Here is a 21,277-nt window from a genome sequence, read left to right as displayed (position 1 = left end):
GGCTGAGATTATGTCTAATCCATTCCTCTTATAGCAGGAATACAGCATGGCAGGGTTAAGGTTGGTATATTTAGTCCATCATCTGGCAGATTTAATACTACTGTCTGGTCCTTGGTTGTTTGCACCAGAATACACACTAGCAACTATTCAGACCAAGTTTCTCATCCAAGGATTACTTCTTCCCTGCTAGGCTGGCAAAAATGATGGGTATTGCCTCTCCCTTCTCTGATTAAGCCACCCTCTCTCCGTGGGTGTGAATAAAGTTTGCTAAAGAGACTTGATATGATGGGAGTTTAGTTCCTGATTTGCATCCACATTCAATAAAACCAAAGATGTTTACCTACCCATCATAGATTACAATCTATATTGTTTGGTGAAACACAAATAATTGTTATGCTAGCAATGGAAGTGTTAATGATGTAGTAATGAAATGCTTTTGAAAATATGCTCAACAATGAAGGATTAACATAAAAGCAGAGAAACCAGTTTGATAAACCCACTCCTCTTCAACTGCCAGTAAAAGCTACCAAAACGATAAGCAACAGGAATGTTTATGCTGTGGCAGGGTAGTTTTAATTGTTATGTTGGACAGGAGATGGTTTGGTTGCTACACACACATTGTAGAGCACTAGACCACATCTAAAAGAAAGCTGTTTAGCAAATTTATGATGACTCACTCATCAATATACTATAGCCATTGGTCCGCCGATGCACTGTCTCCCCCTCATCCTGCCTTTTTTTTTTATTTACCATTACAACAGTCTCAGCTCCTCTAAGCTCAAGAGCAAAACACACACACAATTAATTAGCAGATGTTACAAAGTGAAGCAAGGGTCAAGAGTTTAACCCTTTAAATAGGTCATGTCCAGCCCAAATATTCTTCCTGTTTTATGTTCAAACTGGCCAGATCTGGCCTCTCACACCTATCCAACAATGCCATTCTAAACATAAACAGTCACATGATTGAAATCTGAAAGCTACAAGATAAATACATGAGTAATTCAAAATAATGTGAATGCACAAAAGTATTACATTTCACAGAATAATCTGAATGCTAAAGGGTTAATATGTATTATGAGCAGGACTGTTGGCCCTTGGGTCCCTTTGTAGCATCAAAGACCAAAGGGTTTGTCCACATTGCTCCATAAGGCCATGGTAGAATATTCCATTGCTTGGAAACAGGTGAGAATTGGTGACAGGAAGGGCATCTGCACATAAAATATCTGCCTCAACAGATTCCATCTGCCCCATGCAAGCATGGAAAAGTGGACATTAAGACAGAAATGATCAATGATGTATGTGGCCTTAAGAGGAGGTAAAAAAGAGAGAGAGAGAGAGAGAGGGAGAGAGAGAGATTTGTATTGTGAAAAGTAAACTAATTTTGATTGATTTATTTTATTTTTAATCTACAGATTGCTCAGAGAGTGTCATTCATGTACCTATCACCATGTTTGAAGGAATAATTGCAAATTTTATCAATTCCTTCTTTGGGAAGTACATTAAAGACTTGGATTCCACAAAACTTAATTTTGTGATACATCAAGGTAAGAACCTATTTCTATATTTTCTTGTTTTCTTTCGTCTTTTTATTTTTATATACAATTCTCCCCTGTACCATGAAATTATTCATGCCTATAGATCTTTTAAAACCAAATGAGATTTTTTATTTATTTATTCCAATAATTGCTTATTTACATTTCTGTGAAGAATTACTGTGATAACAAAACCCTGGCGCCACTATATGGAAATTGTTAAGACCTGGCATTTAAATTCAAAGCCACTCCTTCAATAAGTGTGCGTGTATGTGTGTGTATGTGTGTGTGTATATATATATATATATATATCTCAGGCTGGCATGAAGAGAAATTCAAAAGAGGCAGAGGGAAAGAGAATAATAAAGATTCACTTAATTAAAATGCAAATATTTTAATGAAATTTTGAAAAATGGTGCTGGGATCAAAAGATGATATGCACACACACACACGCACACACACACACACACACACACACACACGCATGCATGCATGCACATGCACAAACATGCACACATACATCTATCTATCTATCTATATATATATATATATATATATATATACAGAGAGAGAGAGAGAGAGAGAGAGAAAGAAAGAAAGAAAGAGTTATGTCTAACGATTGTTAATTGATCTCTCCTCTTCTAGAAGGTTATCAGCATGAAACCATTTGGTAACATTAATTGGCTGTTATGAGATTATAATAATAATAATAACAACAACAACAATTTCTTTTATTAGCCACAAGGGCATAGATGAAGAGGATATTACAAGGACAGACAGCAATTTGTGTGTGTGTGTGTGTGGGGGGTTCATGAAGGATGAGGGGAAAGAAACGGAAAAGATAGGGAAATGCGATAATAATAATAATAATCTTCTCTACTATTGGCACTACAGTAGTCACAAATCCTGAAATTTTGGAGGAGGGGGCTGGGGCTGCTGAGACTACTTTTGAGCATCAAGATGCCCTTACCTGACACCAACCCTTACCTGTTTCAAAACAATAACCTCCTGCTCTATTGAACAGGGAACTGGAAACAAATGACACCATTTGAACGAACCCTTTGTTTGGGTAAGGTATGAAATGGCACCAACTTGTGAGTTTAGGAGTTATGGGGCATAAGCAGTTACTCCTTGGTCATCACTACTCCCATATCCACTCAGGCCTGGACTAGTAGTACGTGTCAAGGGCTTCGGTTATGGAGCAACTGGCTGAAGAGGTCTATAGCTTAGACTGGACTTGGAGGCAGACTGGTCCCTAGACATGTGTCACACAGATGTACTGGGGTGCAGACATACCTGATGTCATACAGAGTAGTCTTCTTGCCTAATAGTAAAATAAATCCAGTGTGCCAAGAGTCGACTTGGGAGAGTTGGAAATTAGCAGAATAAACAGTAAATAAACCAGGACTGAACATAGGAAAACCACTGCTGTACCCTGAACCATCAAGCTTTAGCAATTAATGACTGCTGATAGCTGTAGAGATGATGCTTGAAAAGAGGGAGAGGGAGAGGGAGAGAGAGAGAGAGGAGACAAAGAGAGAGAGAGAGAGAGAGAGACAGAGTAAGAAAGAGAGGGACAGAGCAAAAAAGAGAGAGAGAGTAAATTAAACAGTCACATCTCTGATACTGTGCACTCATCAAGCAATCACTGAGCACTTATCTGCTTAACAAGTAAGCTTTCACCCATTTTCCCTCCATAACTACACACCCATTGATGACTTGGATCCCTCCTCAATCTCTTCTACTGATTCTACTCTATGTAGCACTCCTGCTGCTTAAATCAGTGATTCTCAACTATTTTTTGCATATGAACCCCTTTCATTACTATTTTATTTTGGTGGATCCCCCACCACCAGCAATTCATTTGTTAAAATTTAGTTTTATAGATGCTTCTTTCAAAATTCCCATTTTTTCCGCTCACTTGTGTGGGTTTGCATTAGCATCTCTCTCACCAGAAACATGTTTCAGTCACCAGAAACATGTTGGATTATGCAAACCATTAAAGAAAGAAACCTGGCTGTTTCTTTCATAAATACTTCAGGTACAAAATCTCTTCATGGGCCCTTTCAATACTACTGTGGATTCCCAACAACTTACTATTTTGCATATATGGAGCCCCAAAAATCTTATATGGGCCTCTAGAGGTTATTTGGACCCTGGTTGAGAACCACTGGCCTAAATAAATTCCCTTGATGCACTGGCCTCTTCTTATCAGCCCCACCAAGTTTCTGTCTGTCTGTCTGTCTGTCTGTCTGTCTGTCTGTCTGTCTGTCTCTCTCTCTCTCTCTCTCTCTCTCTCTCTCCTCTCTCTCTCTCTCTCTCTCTCTCTCTCTCTCTCTCTCTCTCTCTCTCTCTCCCTCAAAACTACCAAATATACAATCATCAGCTGGATTGATAATAATTTTAAATACTTGTTTCCAGACTGATTAATAATTGATATTGTAGATATTAAGCTGTGGTGGCTGAACTTTATTATTTATTCAAATGTCCTGTAGTTTAAAATCAAGAAGTCTTTTGATTAGATTGTGGAACATCCCACTAACCTTTTCCCAGCTTTAATTGAACGAGCACCCACTCACTTTTGCAATGATAAGTTTACTGCTTGTATTAATTGTGATTCATTTTGGTTAAACAGAAGTTGGTCTTGCTGACAGTCAATAGATCAATTCCCAATCATTGTTAATGTTTAAAATTATCACAGGCATGGCTGTGTGGTTAAGAAGCTCACTTTCTGCCATGAAGTTTTCGGTTCAGTCCTACTGCACAGCATCTTAGGCAGATGTCTTCTTGTATAGCCATGGGCCAACCAATGTCTCATGAGTGAATTTCATAGATGGAAACGTTGTGGTTAAGGTGGTAAGCTGGCAGAAATGTTAGCATGCTGGGCGAAATGCTTCGTGGTATTTTGTCTGTCTTTACGTTCTGAGTTCAAATTCTGCTGAGGTTGACTTTGCCTTTCATCTTTTTGGGGTCAATAAATTAAGTGCTAGTTACGCACTGGGGGGTCGATGTAATCGACTTAATCCCTTTGTCCTTGTTTGTCCCCTCTATGTTTAGCCCCTTGTGGGCAATAAAGAAATAGGAAATGTTGTGGTTCAAGAAAAGAGATTAATGGAATAAAGACTTAAAAAGAGGTACTGGGCTCAGTTTATATTCAACTAAATGCTTCAAGCTGGTGCCCTAGCAAAGCCACTGTCCTATAGCTGAAAGAAGTCAAAAATAAAAGATGTACTAGAGCAATGGTTCCCAACTGTTTTTTACCCATAGACCCCTTTGATACCCCTTTCATTCCCATTTTACTCGGGTGGACTTCCATAGCTATTTGATGAGTATAAAAAGTGCCCTACTATATTTTTATAATGAAATATTATTAGGAGTCGTATAAAAAACCGTTTAAGGCCATATAGGAACCACTATACTAGAGTGTTATCTGTCATATGCCAGGTAATGTAGGAAGTATATTTTTACTACTATGGCCAATATCAGGAAATACATACATAGAATCACTGTAATTTAGCCTTTATCAAATTTCTTGGTGCTTATAGAAAAACGAGGAAATAAATAGTAATTTTCAAGAGAAAAATGTTTATCTTTGATTGAAATTAAATACAATAAATTTCTCATTGGTTTAACTGTTCCCACAACTATTTTGTCATTTACTCCCCCTCCTCCTCTTCCTCTTCCCCTTCTCCTACTTCCTTCCTCCTCCCCATTCTCCTCCTCTGTCTCTATGATTCTTTTGCTTTCAGTGTGTCTGTGTGTCTTTAGGGTTCCTTTGCAAGTATCATATGGATCCCAGCCAGGTCAGGGTGAAGTAAATCTGGGGCAAGCAATCCTGTGGGTTATGCCTGGCCATTTGGTTGTCTATCTGTTCAAAGGTTGTTAAAGAACAACAACAACTGCAACAAAATATCTTGTATGTGCACCTATTCTGCACTTCTTATGTTTACTTTCTCTGTATGTCTCTTTTATTCTCACTCCATCTCTCTCTATATTATATATACAACATGACTGGGCAGATCAACCAACCAGGCAGCCAATATTATATGGTGACAGGTATTGGGTATTGATTAGATTAATTGCATCTGGTAAACTCCACTTTAACCACACTAACAACAACAGCCTTGTATTCTTAATGAAGGGCTCTGGAAAGAAAGGAAGACCCCCCTCCCACCACCACCAGTTGATGAATAAATGATGGTGAAATTATATAATAGGTGCAGGTGTGGTTGTGTGGCAAGAAGCTTGCTTCCCAACCACATGGTTCTGGGTTCAGTCCCACTGCATGGCACCTTGGGCAAGTGTCTTCCACTATAGCCTTGGGGCAACCAAAGCCTTGTGAGTAGATTTGGTAGACACAAACTGAAAGGAGTCTGTCATGTATGTATGCGTGTGTGTATGCGTGTGTGTGTGTGTGTTTGTCCCCCTGCCACTGCTTGACAACCAGTTTTGGTGTGTTTACATCTCCATAACTTAGCCATTCAGCAAAGGATATTGATAGAATAAATACCAGGCTTAAAAAGAAAATTAGTCCGGGGCCAATTTGTTTGACTAAACACCTAAAGTATTGCCCCAGCATGGCCACAATCTTATGACTGAAACAAATAAAAGAATGAAGAAGTTGACTTACAATATTCTTTATTTCCTTCATGATGATAATTTAGTCAAAATATCCTGTCCTCATTCATGAAACTTTAACCACTGAGGTGTTGCATTTCACCCAATGGACACAGATAGTGTGTTGCTACCCAGCTGGTGGAGATGTCCTCCTGGGGTTAAAAAGAGAAGTAACAGTGTTCTGTATGGAACAGCCACGTTGAGGTGGGAAACACAACCATTACTATTTCTATCCCTTAACTGTTTTCCTTGTCCAAGTAAGGGATCTTTTATTTCATTACATCTTCAAATATGCAAAGCCAGCAGATGGGTTGTTGGCATCACACTTGCATCACTCAGGGTTTTTCCAAGAAGCACAAAATGTAAACAACTACACACACACACACACACATAATGTATGACCATCTTCTTTCAGTTTCCATTAACCAAATCCACTCACAAGGCTTTGGACAACCTGGTGTTGTAGTCCATCTACAGACTGAACCCAGGATCACATAGTTGGCAAATGAACTTCTTAACCATGTTGCTATTGTCTAATTAAGTCCTAATGATTGATTGTTCTTTTAAACAGTATTTAATAAAATTTTGTTGGTTCTAGTATTCACACCATTTATCATTCTCCTAATCAGCATTGTCATCATCATCATTATCATCACCACCACCACCATAACCATCAACAACATTATCATCATTATCAGCCCTGTGATCATCATTGTCATCATCATCATTGTGGAATTAGAAGAAAAAACAAAACTAAACAAGTAATTATTAATGAGTAGAACTGATTAAAGTAAAAAAATTATTTTTATATTTTATTTTTAGTTTCTAACATTCAAAACAGACAAACATTTTATTCACTGACGAAAGCAGTATTTAAAATTTATGTCTTTTTAATTTGTTATATTCTTTATCTTCATAATTCAATAATCGTAATATTTTAAACAAACAGCAATTTCTAACATTCAGATGCAGTGGAATAAGTTTCTGAGCCAAAACTACTTGGCATTATTACAAAATTGTATAATAAAAGTGAAAATAATGGTCTGTATGTTGATGCTGTTGTAATGCAGACTTTACTCAGCTCTGATTGAATACTCCTTTAACAACCAATTGACCAAAATATTAGGTGTAACCCATGAGGTCTGTTGTGCCAGGTCTACCACACCTCTACCTGGCTGCGATATACTGTGATGGTTCATAAGATGTGAAGTGTATAAAAGCCTGAACCATGGCCTTCGCTGAGGAGATGCACTGGATGGCACTGACCCTCACTTCTTAATGGTGCACCCTCACATTTAGAAAATACAGTTTACAAAAATTAGTGCCCTCTCGGAATATTTGGACCTCCAAGTACCAAAGTCCAGCAACGGGCGTGGCCTTGCCTGGCCATGTTTTGCACTTTACACTGTCTACTCTGTTTCAGTACATTTGTAAATACTGGAGCTTCCCACGTATGTAGCTGGTAGAGTGGACAAGGCTTAGTCAGTGCTGGATTGATTATTAAGTAAAATGAGCATGTGTAGGGTCTTGAAGAGAAGGAGGGCCCACCAGAAATGGTAAATGGTTTATGGCACAAAAGAAATCACTTTAAACTTGCTAAAATAATATTCGGTATGCTTTATCTCTGCTAAGTATAGAAGCCAGTGTGTTACATAAGATTAATTTTGAGGATCTCATCAAAGAGTTTGCAATTAAAAAAAGAAAACTCTTCAAATATCAATAAAGAAGTATACAAAAATAAACATTATTTTCCATCTTGCTGTTAACTTTGTTTCATTTTGAAAAACATTTTATTTTATGGTTTATTATTATGTGTATTTTGAAGTACATATATATGGCAGCACCAAAATCTTTAAAGTGCTTAGGGCACTTTGGTGTCCGTTCTCCATGCTGGCATGGGTTGGACTGTTTGACATGAGTTAGGAAGCTAAAGATAGCAGCCGAATCTTCCACAAATCCCACCCTCCCACCTACCTTGCTTTACCTTGGGCCCTCAACTCTTTGACAAAGTTATAGAGGAGCCTATGTAACATGTGATGTATCTTTGGTGTCTTTAGACCTGGAAGACACTTCACCTATTCCAAGTTTGACCATGGCCAATTTCTTCCAGGAAAAGAAAAGACAAACAGACAATCAGAAAACAAGGGTTAGAGAAAGTGAAGAATTAATGCTAGTACAGGGGTGGTTACTTTATTTGTCAACTCTGAAAGGACGAAAAGCAAAGCTGACATTGGTGGGATTTGAACTCAAAGTGCACAGAGCTGGAATAAATACTACAAGGCACTCTGGCATTTTAATGAATTAACCGGAAATTTTAATGGCAAAGTTGACCTCAGTGGAATCTGAACTCAGAATGTAAAGATGAACAAAATGCCACTTACCATTTTGCCCAGCATGATAACAATTCTGCGCTGGTCTTTGTCCACAACATGTTACAATTGCTATTTCTCTACATATATGCATGGGAGTATATTAGAAGACAACACTCATCTCTTTAGAGGCTACAATTATCACGCTTGGATGTTGTCTATATTATTTAGTTAGTACATGTATTTCTATGAGCCAAACTCAATTCTTTCAGTTGGCATTCATGTTGTAACCATCTTCTTTTCTGGACTATTTTATCTAGAATATTCATGCATTTTTAAGACAATAGGGTAAACTTTGAAGGAGAGTTGGCTGTTCATTTTAGCAGGACTAACATCATCATCATCATCATCATCATTGTTTTAACATCCATTTTTTCCATGCTTGATTGGGCTGGATGGAGTTTATTGAAACATTTTCTGTGGCTGAGTGCTTTTCTTATGGCCAGGCTTCACCTGTTTCCAAGCAAGGTAATATTTATCCATGGTCAGACATGTTCACACTGAATATTAGAAATGAATGTCACTGCTACTTGTTTCAGTGTGCCAGTCATGTGATGTCAAGACAAGCAGACACAAACATACATTCACATACATAATCACACTCACGCGTGCACGTGCCAGGTTTCCTTCAGCTTCTTTCTAACAAATCTGCTCACATGGCTTTGGTTGGCTGGGACTAAAATAGAAGACACTTGCTCGAGCTGCCGCCACACAGTGGGACTGAATTCAAAGTCATATAGCAGCCGGGAAGCAAACATCTCAAACAAAGCCATGCCTGCACCTAGATAAAAATGAGTTTTTATTCTCTTGAATGGTGATGGTGTTTTAAAGAGCTATCATGTCGACATCATAGCACACATGTTCTCAAATTGATCAAATCTCAGATCAAGTTACTTGCCAAACTCTAATATTTCTAATGTTAGAGTTTCTAATATTGTTTTATTAAATATCTGAATTTAATCTTGTATTAATAACTGGTTGGTTATTATTACACCAAAGTGAAATACAAGTGAGTATTTGTCTGTTCTTTGTAATCTAGAATATGAAATATAATATTTGATATTCAGAGAGCATAAATCAATCCTACAGGAATCTGAATTGCATAATGTATTCTTTAATTTATTCTCAGAGCTACTCTTTATTAATTTGGTGTGAATATTGCAGAGTAGCAATAAACCCATGGAAGCAGTGGATTTACCCGTAGACTTGTCAGGCTGAACTATAGAGCCTTAAAATTTATCAAGCAACCAGCCAGTGTGTATGTTATTCCTGATACCCTCATAAGTCTTTTGGTAGGAGCCTGATAAAGGTATGAGCCCAGGGCCTTTCTTCATCTAAATCTGCCACTGAGTCCTGCCACAGACATTGTGTTGTTCCTTTAAGGAAAGATATTAGCTTTAACTTTGAACATTTTGTTACCAACTCTCTATTGAAATAATCCTATTTATTTCAATTAATTTTGAAAATAATGAAGAAGCTAGCAAAATAACTGTTATCATTGATTTCAAAGTTTGGCACAAGGCCAGCAATTTCAAGGGAGTGGGTAGGTCAATTACATTGACCCCAGTGTTCAACTGGTACTTATTTTATTGACCCTAAAAAGATTTGAACTCGGAACGTAAGGATGGATGAAATGTTGCTCAGCATTTACCCAGCATGTTAACAATTCTGCTTGTTTTCTACCTTAAACAACTTATTATTAAGCTGACTATAACGTAAGTAGGTTTCAAATTTTGGCGCAAGGCCTGCAATTTTAGGGAAGGTGATAAGTCAATTACATTGAGCCCAATGCTCCACTGGTACTTATTTTATTGACCCCAAAAGAATGAAAGGTGAAGTCAACCATAGCAGAGTTTGAACTCAGGACATAAAGACAGATGAAATGCCAATAAGCATTTGCCTGGCATGCTAATGATTCTGCCAGCTTGCTGCTTTTGACTGGAACATAAATTAACTGGAAATTTTAATGGGAAATTTTAATTTGGATCCCCTTGTGCCATAGAACCAAGGATGGTCTGAATCAGCTTGGTATTAAAAGGCTTAATGTTGGTATTAGATGACAGAATCAGAATATAATCTCCATATACGGTGCTTGATCATGAAAGGTTATTTAGAGTAAGTTTCAGGAAGACTTACCTTCACATATCTTTTATCTTTTCTTTTACTTGTTTAAGTCATTCGGTTTAACCCAATGCTGGATCTCTGTGCTGAAGGGTTTAGTCAAATAAATAACGTTCCTATTCCATTATGCTGGCCACAGTCTAATGATGCTGACTGGTGAACCAATTTTTGCTGGGTTGCATCAATTTGTACCGATATAATGCCGGATAAATATAGTAATATAAACAATAAACCTTGGACGGAATTTATAAACATTTTAATGCATTGCTACATGAATTTCCACATATCACATGTCTCTTAAGATCACAGTCCATATCCTGGAAGGATTACAGAGTAGTCCATAGTATCTGTGGGCATTGGGTAGATCCTCTTCATAAATTCATTTCTTCAGACTGTGATCTTAAGAGACATGATTTGTGGAAATGTGTGTCGCAATGCATTAAAATGTTTATTGTTATTATTACTTTATATATACATGTAAATATATCTATATTAAAATGAGGTAGTTTTTGTGAAGCTTTGTGAGGTATAATTTAAAGAGTGTAGTTGTGTAAAGTTGGAACAATGCAAGAAGGTACCAAGTAAACTACAAATTGAAAATAAAATAAAACAAAGTTGCAGTTTCACCTTGTATTCCTATATTTCGGGGTGGGGGTGGGGGAAGAAAGGCCTTCTCCCCATGCACACACTTCTGAGCAACAAACATTTTCCAGCCACCACTTTTCCAAATGTCCTGAAGAAGGGGTCTTCACTCCGAAATATAGAAATACAAGGTAAAACTGCAACTTTGTTTTGTTTCCTTTTCAATTTGTAGTTTACTTGGTACCTTCTTGCATTGGTCCAGCTTTACACAACTACATTCTTTAAATAAATATAGTGGAGGCTGTGTGGTAAGTAGCTTGCTTACCAACCACGTGGTCCCGGGTTCAGTCCTACTGCATGGCACCTTGGGCAAGTGTCTTCTACTATAGCCTCGGGCCAACCAAAGCCTTGTGAGTGGATTTGGTAGACAGAAACTGAAAGAAGCCTGTTGTATATATGTATGTGTGTGTATATGTTTGTCCCCCCAACATCACTTGACAACTGATGCTGGTGTGTTTACATCCCCATAACTTAGCGGTTTGGCCTAAGAGACTGATAGAATAAGTACTAGGCTTACAAAGAATAAGTCCTGGGGTCGATTTGCTCGACTAAAGGTGGTGCTCCAGCATGGCCACAGTCAAATGACTGAAACAAGTAAAAGAGTAAAGAGTATATATATAGAGTGGTTGGCATTAGGAAAGGCATCCAGCTGTAGAAACACTGCCAGATCAAACTGGAGCCTGGTGCAGCCTCCTGGCTTCCCAGACCCCGGTCGAACCGTCCAACCCATACTAGCATGGAAAATGGACGTTAAACGACGACGACGATGATGATGATATATATATATATATATTTGAACAAGAACTTCCTTTTTGTTATTCTACTATATATATTGTTGAGGGCCAAGGAGTTGTGGGCCCAAAGTAAAGCAAGGTAGATGGGAGGGTGGGATTTGTGGCAGATTCAGCTGCTATCTCTAGCAAGTCTAGCAATTACTGATAAGCTCCTTCAATGGCTCATGGCCTGTGAAGAGCATCCATGCTGGTGTCACATAAACACTCCAGTGCCTGTGCCGCATATACAGTGCCTGTGCCTGCACCCAGTACACTCTGTAAAGTGGTTGGTATTAGGAAGGGCTTCCAGTCATAGAAACCATACCAAAACAGACAGTTGGAGCCTGGCACTGTTCTCCAGCTTCCCAGTAGCTCCTGTTAGATAGTCCAACCCATGACAGCATGGAGAACAGACGTTAGGCAATGGTACATGTATATATATATTATATTGTCATTTGATGTCCGTTCTCCATGCTGGCATGGGTTGGACTGTTTGACATGAGCTAGGAAGCTAAAGATAGCAGCCGAATCTTCCACAAATCCCACCCTCCCACCTACCTTGCTTTACCTTGGGCCCTCAACTCTTTGACAAAGTTATAGAGGAGCTATGTAACATGTGATGTATCTTGGGTGTCTTTAGACCTGGAAGACACCTCACCTATTCCAAGTTTGACCATGGCCAATTTCTTCCAGGAAAAGAAAAGACAAACAGACAATCAGAAAACAAGGGTTAGAGAAAGTGAAGAATTAATGCCAGTACAGGGGTGGTTACTTTATTTGTCAACTCTGAAAGGACGAAAAGCAAAGCTGACATTGGTGGGATTTGAACTCAAAGTGCACAGAGCTGGAATAAATACTACAAGGCATTCTATCTGGCATTTTAATGACTCTGCTAATTGGTTTCCCTATTAAATTCACCACTCAAGAATAGATATAGTAACTCCACAAAGTTATCATGTGGTTTTGGTTGGCCTGAGACTGTAATGCAGAACACTTGTCAAAGGTGTTGTGCTGTGGGATTGAACCTAGAACCATGAACTTACAAAGTTAGCCCCACAACCATACCTGCTTCTAGTTTTGTCTATATTTCATTATAGTTACTCCCCTTTAAGACTGTGGAACTCTTTGTTTGAATCATGTTTGGTCTACTATAATTACCACACTCTAACGACTCTGACAATTAGCCTTGTTATCCTACCATCCACTGTCTTAGAAAAGGATAAGGTGGGCCCACGATTCTTGCATATAGTAAAAAAAAGAAGAAAGATCTACAAAGGTCAAAACAAATGACAGGATGGTCACTGCTGGAATATCTCTGATCATAAGTCTGTTCAGTCAAGGTTAACCTGAGGCTAAATGACAACTTTACCTGCCATATTTCATCAGCTGATGTCAACTTACATCTGTCGGAAATGAAATGCCAACCGTATCAATCTGACCAGTTTTGAAGGCACTGTACCCCCCCCCCCTACCTCACCGTAAAAAAGACCACAACGATATCTTTGACTGTTGCAGAAAGCCTTCGCTTATACAACCTCCTTATTAGATGCAAAAACAGAAATTGAAATATTTTCAATAATACAATAACATGGCTAGGAAGACGTGCACATAATTTAGCATTTAGAAACGATGTCACAGGATATCTTTTTATATTTCTCTTGGCTTTCACCATTCTTCTCACATCCATTAATACTTGTTTCCCCTTCTTCTTCTCTTATTTCCTCCTCTTCTGTTACTCCATTCTCTATTCTTCCACATCTTTTACCCTCTTCTCTTCTCATACTCTCTCTCTCTCTCTCTCTCTTCCTTTTGTGCTTCCTCCACTTCTTTTACCTTTACTTTTACTAACTGCTCTTTTACTCCCCCCCTCTTGTCTTGCCTTCTCCTCCTCTTCAATGCTTTCCATTTCCTTTTTCTCCTTTTCCATACCCTCTTCTTTTACTCCTTCATCTTCTTTTCCCTCCCCATCCCCCCTCCTCTTTTTTCATTATTTTCTTATACCTCCCCAACCCTGCTCCTCTCTCTCACTTTCCTTTTGTCATTTATTCAACAACAACTCTTTGACTTCAAAGTATTTTACTGCAAATCTTACAATTCTCTTCTTCCTCATGGCACCGGATTTATTTGCTCCCAGCATTTGAACTCATTTATTTTAACTATTTGCTGACATAGACTTTCCCAATCATAGCCTTTTATTTTTTATCCTGTCTTCATGTTATTATAATTGTTTGGGAGTTTAATTCTATAGTAAATGTTGCTGCTGCCATTGTTGTTGCTGGTGATGGTTACTCTAGGTCAGTGGTTCCCAAACTTTCTTGGACTGCTGCTCTCTTGGCACCCAGGTCGCATTCCTAGCACCCTTCCCACCCCCTCCACACACTACCGCAAACATAGACCTTTTTCTACTGAAATTCAAAACAACTCTATTTCACAAATAGAACTTAAGATAATTAACCGATTATTTTGTTGTTTTTACCAAATGAAAAAGTGACTTTACAGCTCACCTGTAACAGCTCACCTGTAACTATGTTGTTTTCATTTTTTCAGTGCAATAGACATACATTGTGTAGGGGTATCAGCTTCTTGACATCCGGCTGAAAGGTGCTAAGAAGTAGTGTTTGATCCTTGCACTCAGTGATTTTCAGTCTGTTTCTTTGCTTTGAGAGGATCTGGACACTACACTGAAGCTCCACCTCACAAAATATGATGTTGGGAAGGCAACAAAGTAAATCTTGACTTTGTTCCACAGTTCAGGGTAGCAACCAGATATGTCCTTTTGCAATCAAAAATACTGACATGATTGTTTTGAATTTTGGCCTCAGCTCAACATCATTTTAAAGTGAAACCAGTTCTTCCTCCAATATTCATGTTTTCTCATTACTAATATCTGGGAATCACCCAGACTGGTATTTTAATCAAAAATCCTGAAATCCATCAAACATGTCTCTGTGCATGTTGTCCAGGTGTTAACAATAAATCTCAATGTCATCGTCTGGTAAGTGCTTTTCCTTCTCAGATTCAGAGAGGCTCCGAAATTGGAAAAACTAAAGATGGTTTATGTTACATTTGAGTAGATGTAACTTGGACAGAAACATGGAGAGGCTTGATTTTACTTTGATAAGGTTTTTACCTCATTTCCCTGCAGTTGCAAATTAACTTCATTGAACTTTGTGAATATCTATGCCATTATATGTAACTGGCTTAAAAGCTTCACTCTGTGTGGACTTTTAAGCTAGCTCATGTGGAGGGCTAATTGGACTTGTGGGCCAAAACTAAAAAGTGCTAAATAACATGACTATAATACATCTACAATGACTATATGCCCCCAGTGGTGTTTGATGATAGGTTAAGGACGGACGAGAATTAATTCTGTAATGTAATCATTCTGTTGTTCCAGTCCCAAGTTGAATTCCAACTGTTGGCCAATTTGTCCCAAAGTTCTTATCTTGGTAGAAATTAACAAAATGAATGCCACTTATCTCCGACATCATGAGACGAATGCCAACCAAGATGGCCTAAGTCAGCCAAGCTTTACCTGATAGAAATAGCAACCCAAATGCTTTTAACTCAGATCCCAGTGCTGGATGTTCGAGAACCAAATGAAGGGCAGATTTTCAATCCCGGGACCAACCTGATTGCAGAAAGGTATAATATGTCTATGTAGAGCTAAGTAGATTAAGATACAGGAGTCCCAGATGGACAGACAGAATTTGCTTTTGTTATTAATAGATGTTATGATTGGTGTTCCTTCGTTCATTACAAAGAACAGAATAAGAATCATGCAAGAAATCAATAACTGTTTAAAAGATGGAATAGAAACTTTCAGGCAATTTCCCTTTGACAGCCTTCACTTCTGTGTGCCACTACAAATGTTCAAAGTGGGGAATTCAGAGCATGGATTACTGCTGTGCTGACAGTACTCATTGATTTGTTAAGTCTACCACTTAGGTTATTTGCAACCGGATGTTGTCTGAGGATTATGGTGTGCACTGTAAATATGCTAGGTATAACTTTTTCAATAAAATGATGAAGCAGCGATGACAATCTGCCATTGTTGGTGCTCCGTCTTCAGCTCCAACTGGAAATACTGTCTCCTCTTTTTAGTATCTGTTTCTAGTTGTCTTACAAATAATAGCTCTTGAACCAAACGTTAATCTTTGATGAAACAAACATAAGCAAAGAGAACTAACCTTGCTGTAAGCTAAGTTTGGTTGTTCTAAGTATGTTAGACAATATAGCTTCACATACTGAAACACTGGTAATACACATTTCCAGAGGAAAAATTTTTGCAATTAAAACCCTGAAACATGGATGCATGCACACACACCACACACACACACACACACACACACACACACACACACACACAGACATACACACACACACACACACACAACTGATTTTGCATGATAGCTAGCTTTTCCAAACTTTTTTCTTTGAAAAGCACATTCTTATACATACACACATACGGACACACACATGTGTGCATATGTGTATTTTTGTGTGTGTACCATTTTCCGTGCTAGCACGGGTTGGACAGGAAAAAATATATAAGAAATAATGGTGTCATTGAGACACCATTATCTCAAACCTTGAATCTGCTACATTCCATATAAATTCCCTACTGAGAATGACCAACTTTAAGAGAATCTTACATTGCTTATAAACTCTATATCTGGATGGATTCATATTAAACTCTGTTGGACTTTTGGATTTTCCTCAAAGGATATTGGAATATTACACATATATACCATTATACCTAAAAAACGGATTTATGAACTCAATACCCATACATATCTTACATCTATTTTCTTTCCTCCACCTCACTCTCTATTTGTATCACATCGAAACTAACTATTACTTAATTTTTCCTCTCACACCGTCTCCGATGAAGGGATATTATTAATTAATATCCTAGAAACAGCTGTAAGACCTTCTATCTATAAATGCTCTAATATCTATACAGCCTTGGTTATTTTATCTCATTATGCAAAAAATTTATATATATATATATTGTGGCACTCTGTCGGTTATGACGAAGAGGGTTCCAGTTGATCTGGTTAACAGAATAGCCTGCTCATAAAATTAACGTGCAAGTGGCTGAGCACATGTGTACCATTAACATTGTTCTCGGGGAGATTTAGTGTGACACAGAGTGTGAGAAAGCTGGTCCTTTGAAATACAGGTGGAACAGAAACAGGAAGTAAGAGTGAGAGAAAGTTGTGGTGAAAGAGTACGGCAGGGTTTGCCACCACCCCCTGCCGGAGCCTCATGGAGCTTTAGGTGTTTTTGCTTAATAAACAGTCACAATGCCCAGTCTGGGAATCGAAACTGCGATCCTACGACCACGAGTCTGCTGTCCTAACCACTGGGCCATTGTGCCTCCACACACACACATACAGTAATAATAATAATCGATTAAGGAAACAGAAGATGGATCTGCTATTAATTTTAATTGTGTACGACAATTGTTTTGACCCATCCTGCGGCTGCCCCTTATGGGTTGAATGCTGTACATCATATTGTGCTGCAAAACTAATTTCTATTGTTATTGAGTGTTCTCCAATGATCGTTTATATACTCTGAAAAAAAAAGTCTTGCCATTATTAACATATTTTCAAGTTTTATCTTCATCAACAAGAAATGCCTTAATATTAAAAATTCTGCACATATCAAAAGTGATTTGAATAAAATTGAGGAAAAAGCTGTCAATATTTTATGATGTCTGCTGGTGGTTTATTTTATTTAATTTAAATATTTTAATTTCTTTTAGCTTATAAAATGTTAATTTGGCCTTCTTGACAGCAATTTAGCTCTGACTTGCAGTAAATGACATAATTGGATTTCTTACAAACGTTATCTTAATGACAGCTATGGCAATCTCTGAGATATAACTTGATAGAATTTAACTTGGCTTTTTCTCAATCAATATGTTAAACTGTTAAGTTCTTTTTGATATTTTTTTCACATATTTTATAATAACTGTAAGACTTATTCATCTAATCTTATCTGTAGTTTAATTTAGACATTTTCTTTGTTTTTAGTTTTTTAATTATTAATTTTCTTTGTGATATTATATGGTATGGCAACAGCCAAAGTCTGTGAATATTACTATCTTAGTTTTTGACTTCAAAATTCTACCAGTTGTCATTCTATATTGAAAGAAAATTCTTTATAATTAACCTGTCTTTGAATGAATTTTTCCACTAATTTGTTCACTCTCTCAAATGATCCGTGTTATTGTTTTATCCTCATTGTTTGAACGTCTACTTTTCCATGCTTACTTGAGTCAAACAAGAGTATGTTAGAGCACAGTTTTTCTACTGCCTCATGTCCCCCACTTCCAATCCAAGTAAGATTCTTCCAGTCTATTTAACAACAAACAGCCAGGACATGTTTACAGGGAGAACTGCAAAACAACACCATACAAATAGACCTTTCATTTATGATAATTGTGCCACTTGTTGAAAAGTGCAGATGGGATTTTGTAGTGGACTGTAAAGTGAATGGCAGCATTAACAAAGCCATTGCTTACAATCGGTGAAAGAACACATGCCTAGAAGTGGAAATATGAACTCACACATGCATCCACACATCCACACACTTTATCCTATGTACTGCTGGTTTTCATTGCTGTCTTTCTTTACTTGACTTAATGACTGCTTTCCGTCTTTTCTTTCACTCCAGCGAATCTGAGCATTCTATACAATAAGCTCATTATTATCGTCATTATTATTAAGGCAAGCTGGTAGAATCATTAGCATGCTGGACAAAATGCTTTTTGTTCTGAGTTCAAATTCTGCTTAAGTTGACTTTGCCTTTCACCCTTTCAGGGCCAATGATAGTTGAGCACTGGGATCGATGTCATTGACTATCCCCCTCCCCATAAAATTTCAATCTTTGTGCCTATAATAGAAAGAATTATTTTAAATATATTTTATTTTATTATTTTAAATTTCTAGTCATTATCACTTTCCTCCAGACATTGTAATTTTTTATTTTGTGTGTGCTTCTAAATTGTAATAGCAACTTTAAAATATACTTGATCAGTGAGTCATCATATCTTTAGAAACATGGATTGTGAAATTATCATCATTTAACATCTGTATTCCATGCTGGCATGGATTGGACAGTTTGATATGAATCTGATTATCCAGAGGACTGTGCTGAGCTGTAGTTTCCGGCTCAGAATTTCTGGAACCACTGTTGTCACTGGCTTACGCTTGTTGTCGGATCCCCATATACTACATTAATATTCATCACACTTTCCATTGCTTTGTTGCCTTTATTGAACTCATAAAACAAAATATGCTGAATATGCTCCTTTGTCACTTCCATTACGGCTTTGAAAAAATAACTGTTAAAATCGAACTGCACTCTTAAAAACTTGCACTTAGAATAAGGACAAGGTAAAATTGCTACCTGCTTTTATAACAAGTTGATGCATGTGGGTAGCTTATTCTGTCCCCCTCCAACTTTTAGTTCATGAAATTGAAACAACTGCATTATTCATGGGATGATCCAATACTATTAATATTCTGCTGAAGTTGACTTTATCTTTCATTCTTTTAGGGATTGTGGAAATAAGTACCTGGTTGAGTGCTTGATGTCCCTGTAGTCAACTAGCCCCTCTCACCGAAACTTCAGGCCTTGTGCCTATAGTAGAAAAGATCATCGTTATTATTAAGGCAGCAAGCTGGCAGAATTGTTGGCATGTCAGACAAAATGCTTCTGGTTCTTTATGTTCTGAGTTCAAATTCTGCCAAGGTTGACTTTGCCTTTCATCCTTTTGGGGTTGGTTAAATAAGCATTAGTCAAGTATTGGGGATGATGTAATCAACTTGTCTCACCTTCAAAATTGTTGACTTTTTGCCAGAATTAGAAAGAATTATTATTATTATTATGCGTAAGCTCACAAGGAATGAAGCCAGTATGCTCCGATGGATGTGTAATGTCAGTGTGCATACTCGACAGAGTGTAGGTACCTTGAGAGAAATGTTGGACCTAAGAAGCATCAGATGTGGTGTGCAAGAGAGACGACTGTGCTGGTATGGTCATGTGACAAGAATGGATGAAGATAGTTGTGTGAAAAAGTTCCACACCCTAGCGGTTGAGGGAACCTGTGGAAGAGGCAGACCCAGGAAAACCTGGGACGATGTGGTGAAGCATGACCTTCGAACTTTAGGTCTCACCGAGGAAACAACTAGAGACCGAGACCTATGGAAGTATGCTGTGCGTGAGAAGACCCGGCAGGACAAGTGAGACCATAACTCATGGCCTCTACCTGGGTTGTAGCCAGTCCACTTATGCATACCTTTGGGACACAAAACTCTACTTGTGAACACCTGCTGAGGCAGGTGAGAATCAAAATCGAAATCGATCAACATCAATGGAAATTGTAGCTGTGATACCAGTGCTGGTGGCACTTAAGCGAACCATCCAAACATGGCCGTTGCCAGCTCCGCCCCGACAGGCCTCCGTGCCGGTGGCACATAAAAAGCACCATCCGACCGTGGCCATTTGCCAGCCCCGTCTGGCACCTGTGCCGGTGGCATGTAAAAAGCACCCACTACACTCACGGAGTGGTTGGCGTTATGAAGGGCATCCAGCCGTAGAAACATTGCCGGATCAGACTGGGCCTGGTGCAGCCTTCTGGCTTCCCAGACCCCAGTTGAACCGTCCAACCCATGCTAGCATGGAAAGCGGACGCTAAATGATGATGATGTTGATGACAATAATGATTTGAATGCAATTGCTCTCAGTGGTTAAATAAGTAAAAGATTTTGCAGAATACTCAGAGAATCAGACAAAATGTTGTGTGATGTTTATTTCTGGGTTCAAATCCTGCCGAGGTGAACTTTTCCTTTTAATCTTCAAAGATCAATAAAATAAAGTACCATTGAATATTGGAATCAATACAATTAACTGCTCTCCTCCCCCAAATTTCGGGCCTTGTGACTTCATTAGAAACAATTGTTATTATGTGTATTATTAAATTTGATCAAGTAGACCTATAATCAAAGGTGTTCCAGTCTAGCCATGGCCATCCCATCTTTTCACATATCAGGGACTTCACTATCCAGTGCACCCTTCTTTACTTAAGATGACAAGATGTGATTTGAGGGAGATTTTACTGATGTTTCTAGCAGATTGAGTGATTGTATAGAGGCTCTTGCATTGGCTTTAGAAAATGCATGTGTGGATTTAGGTGTGTGTATGTGTG

At 38.2% G+C, this 21,277-nt stretch overlaps 1 protein-coding gene across 1 annotated transcript in view; it reads left to right on the top strand.

Moving 5' to 3' along the window:
• The window catches only part of LOC115223083 (vacuolar protein sorting-associated protein 13A), a 311,737-nt gene that overhangs the window by 65,081 nt on the left and 225,379 nt on the right, over positions 1-21,277 (top strand). Inside the window, exon 3 of the mRNA XM_036512095.1 lies at positions 1,413-1,544. Coding sequence (XP_036367988.1) covers positions 1,448-1,544 — 97 coding nt within the window. The 5' untranslated portion in view covers positions 1,413-1,447. The remainder of the gene's footprint in view (positions 1-1,412; positions 1,545-21,277) is intronic.

The sequence above is a fragment of the Octopus sinensis genome, linkage group LG22, assembly GCF_006345805.1.
Source record: "Octopus sinensis linkage group LG22, ASM634580v1, whole genome shotgun sequence".
NCBI lineage: Eukaryota > Metazoa > Mollusca > Cephalopoda > Octopoda > Octopodidae > Octopus > Octopus sinensis.
This window is presented reverse-complemented; position numbering and strand designations above follow the sequence as displayed.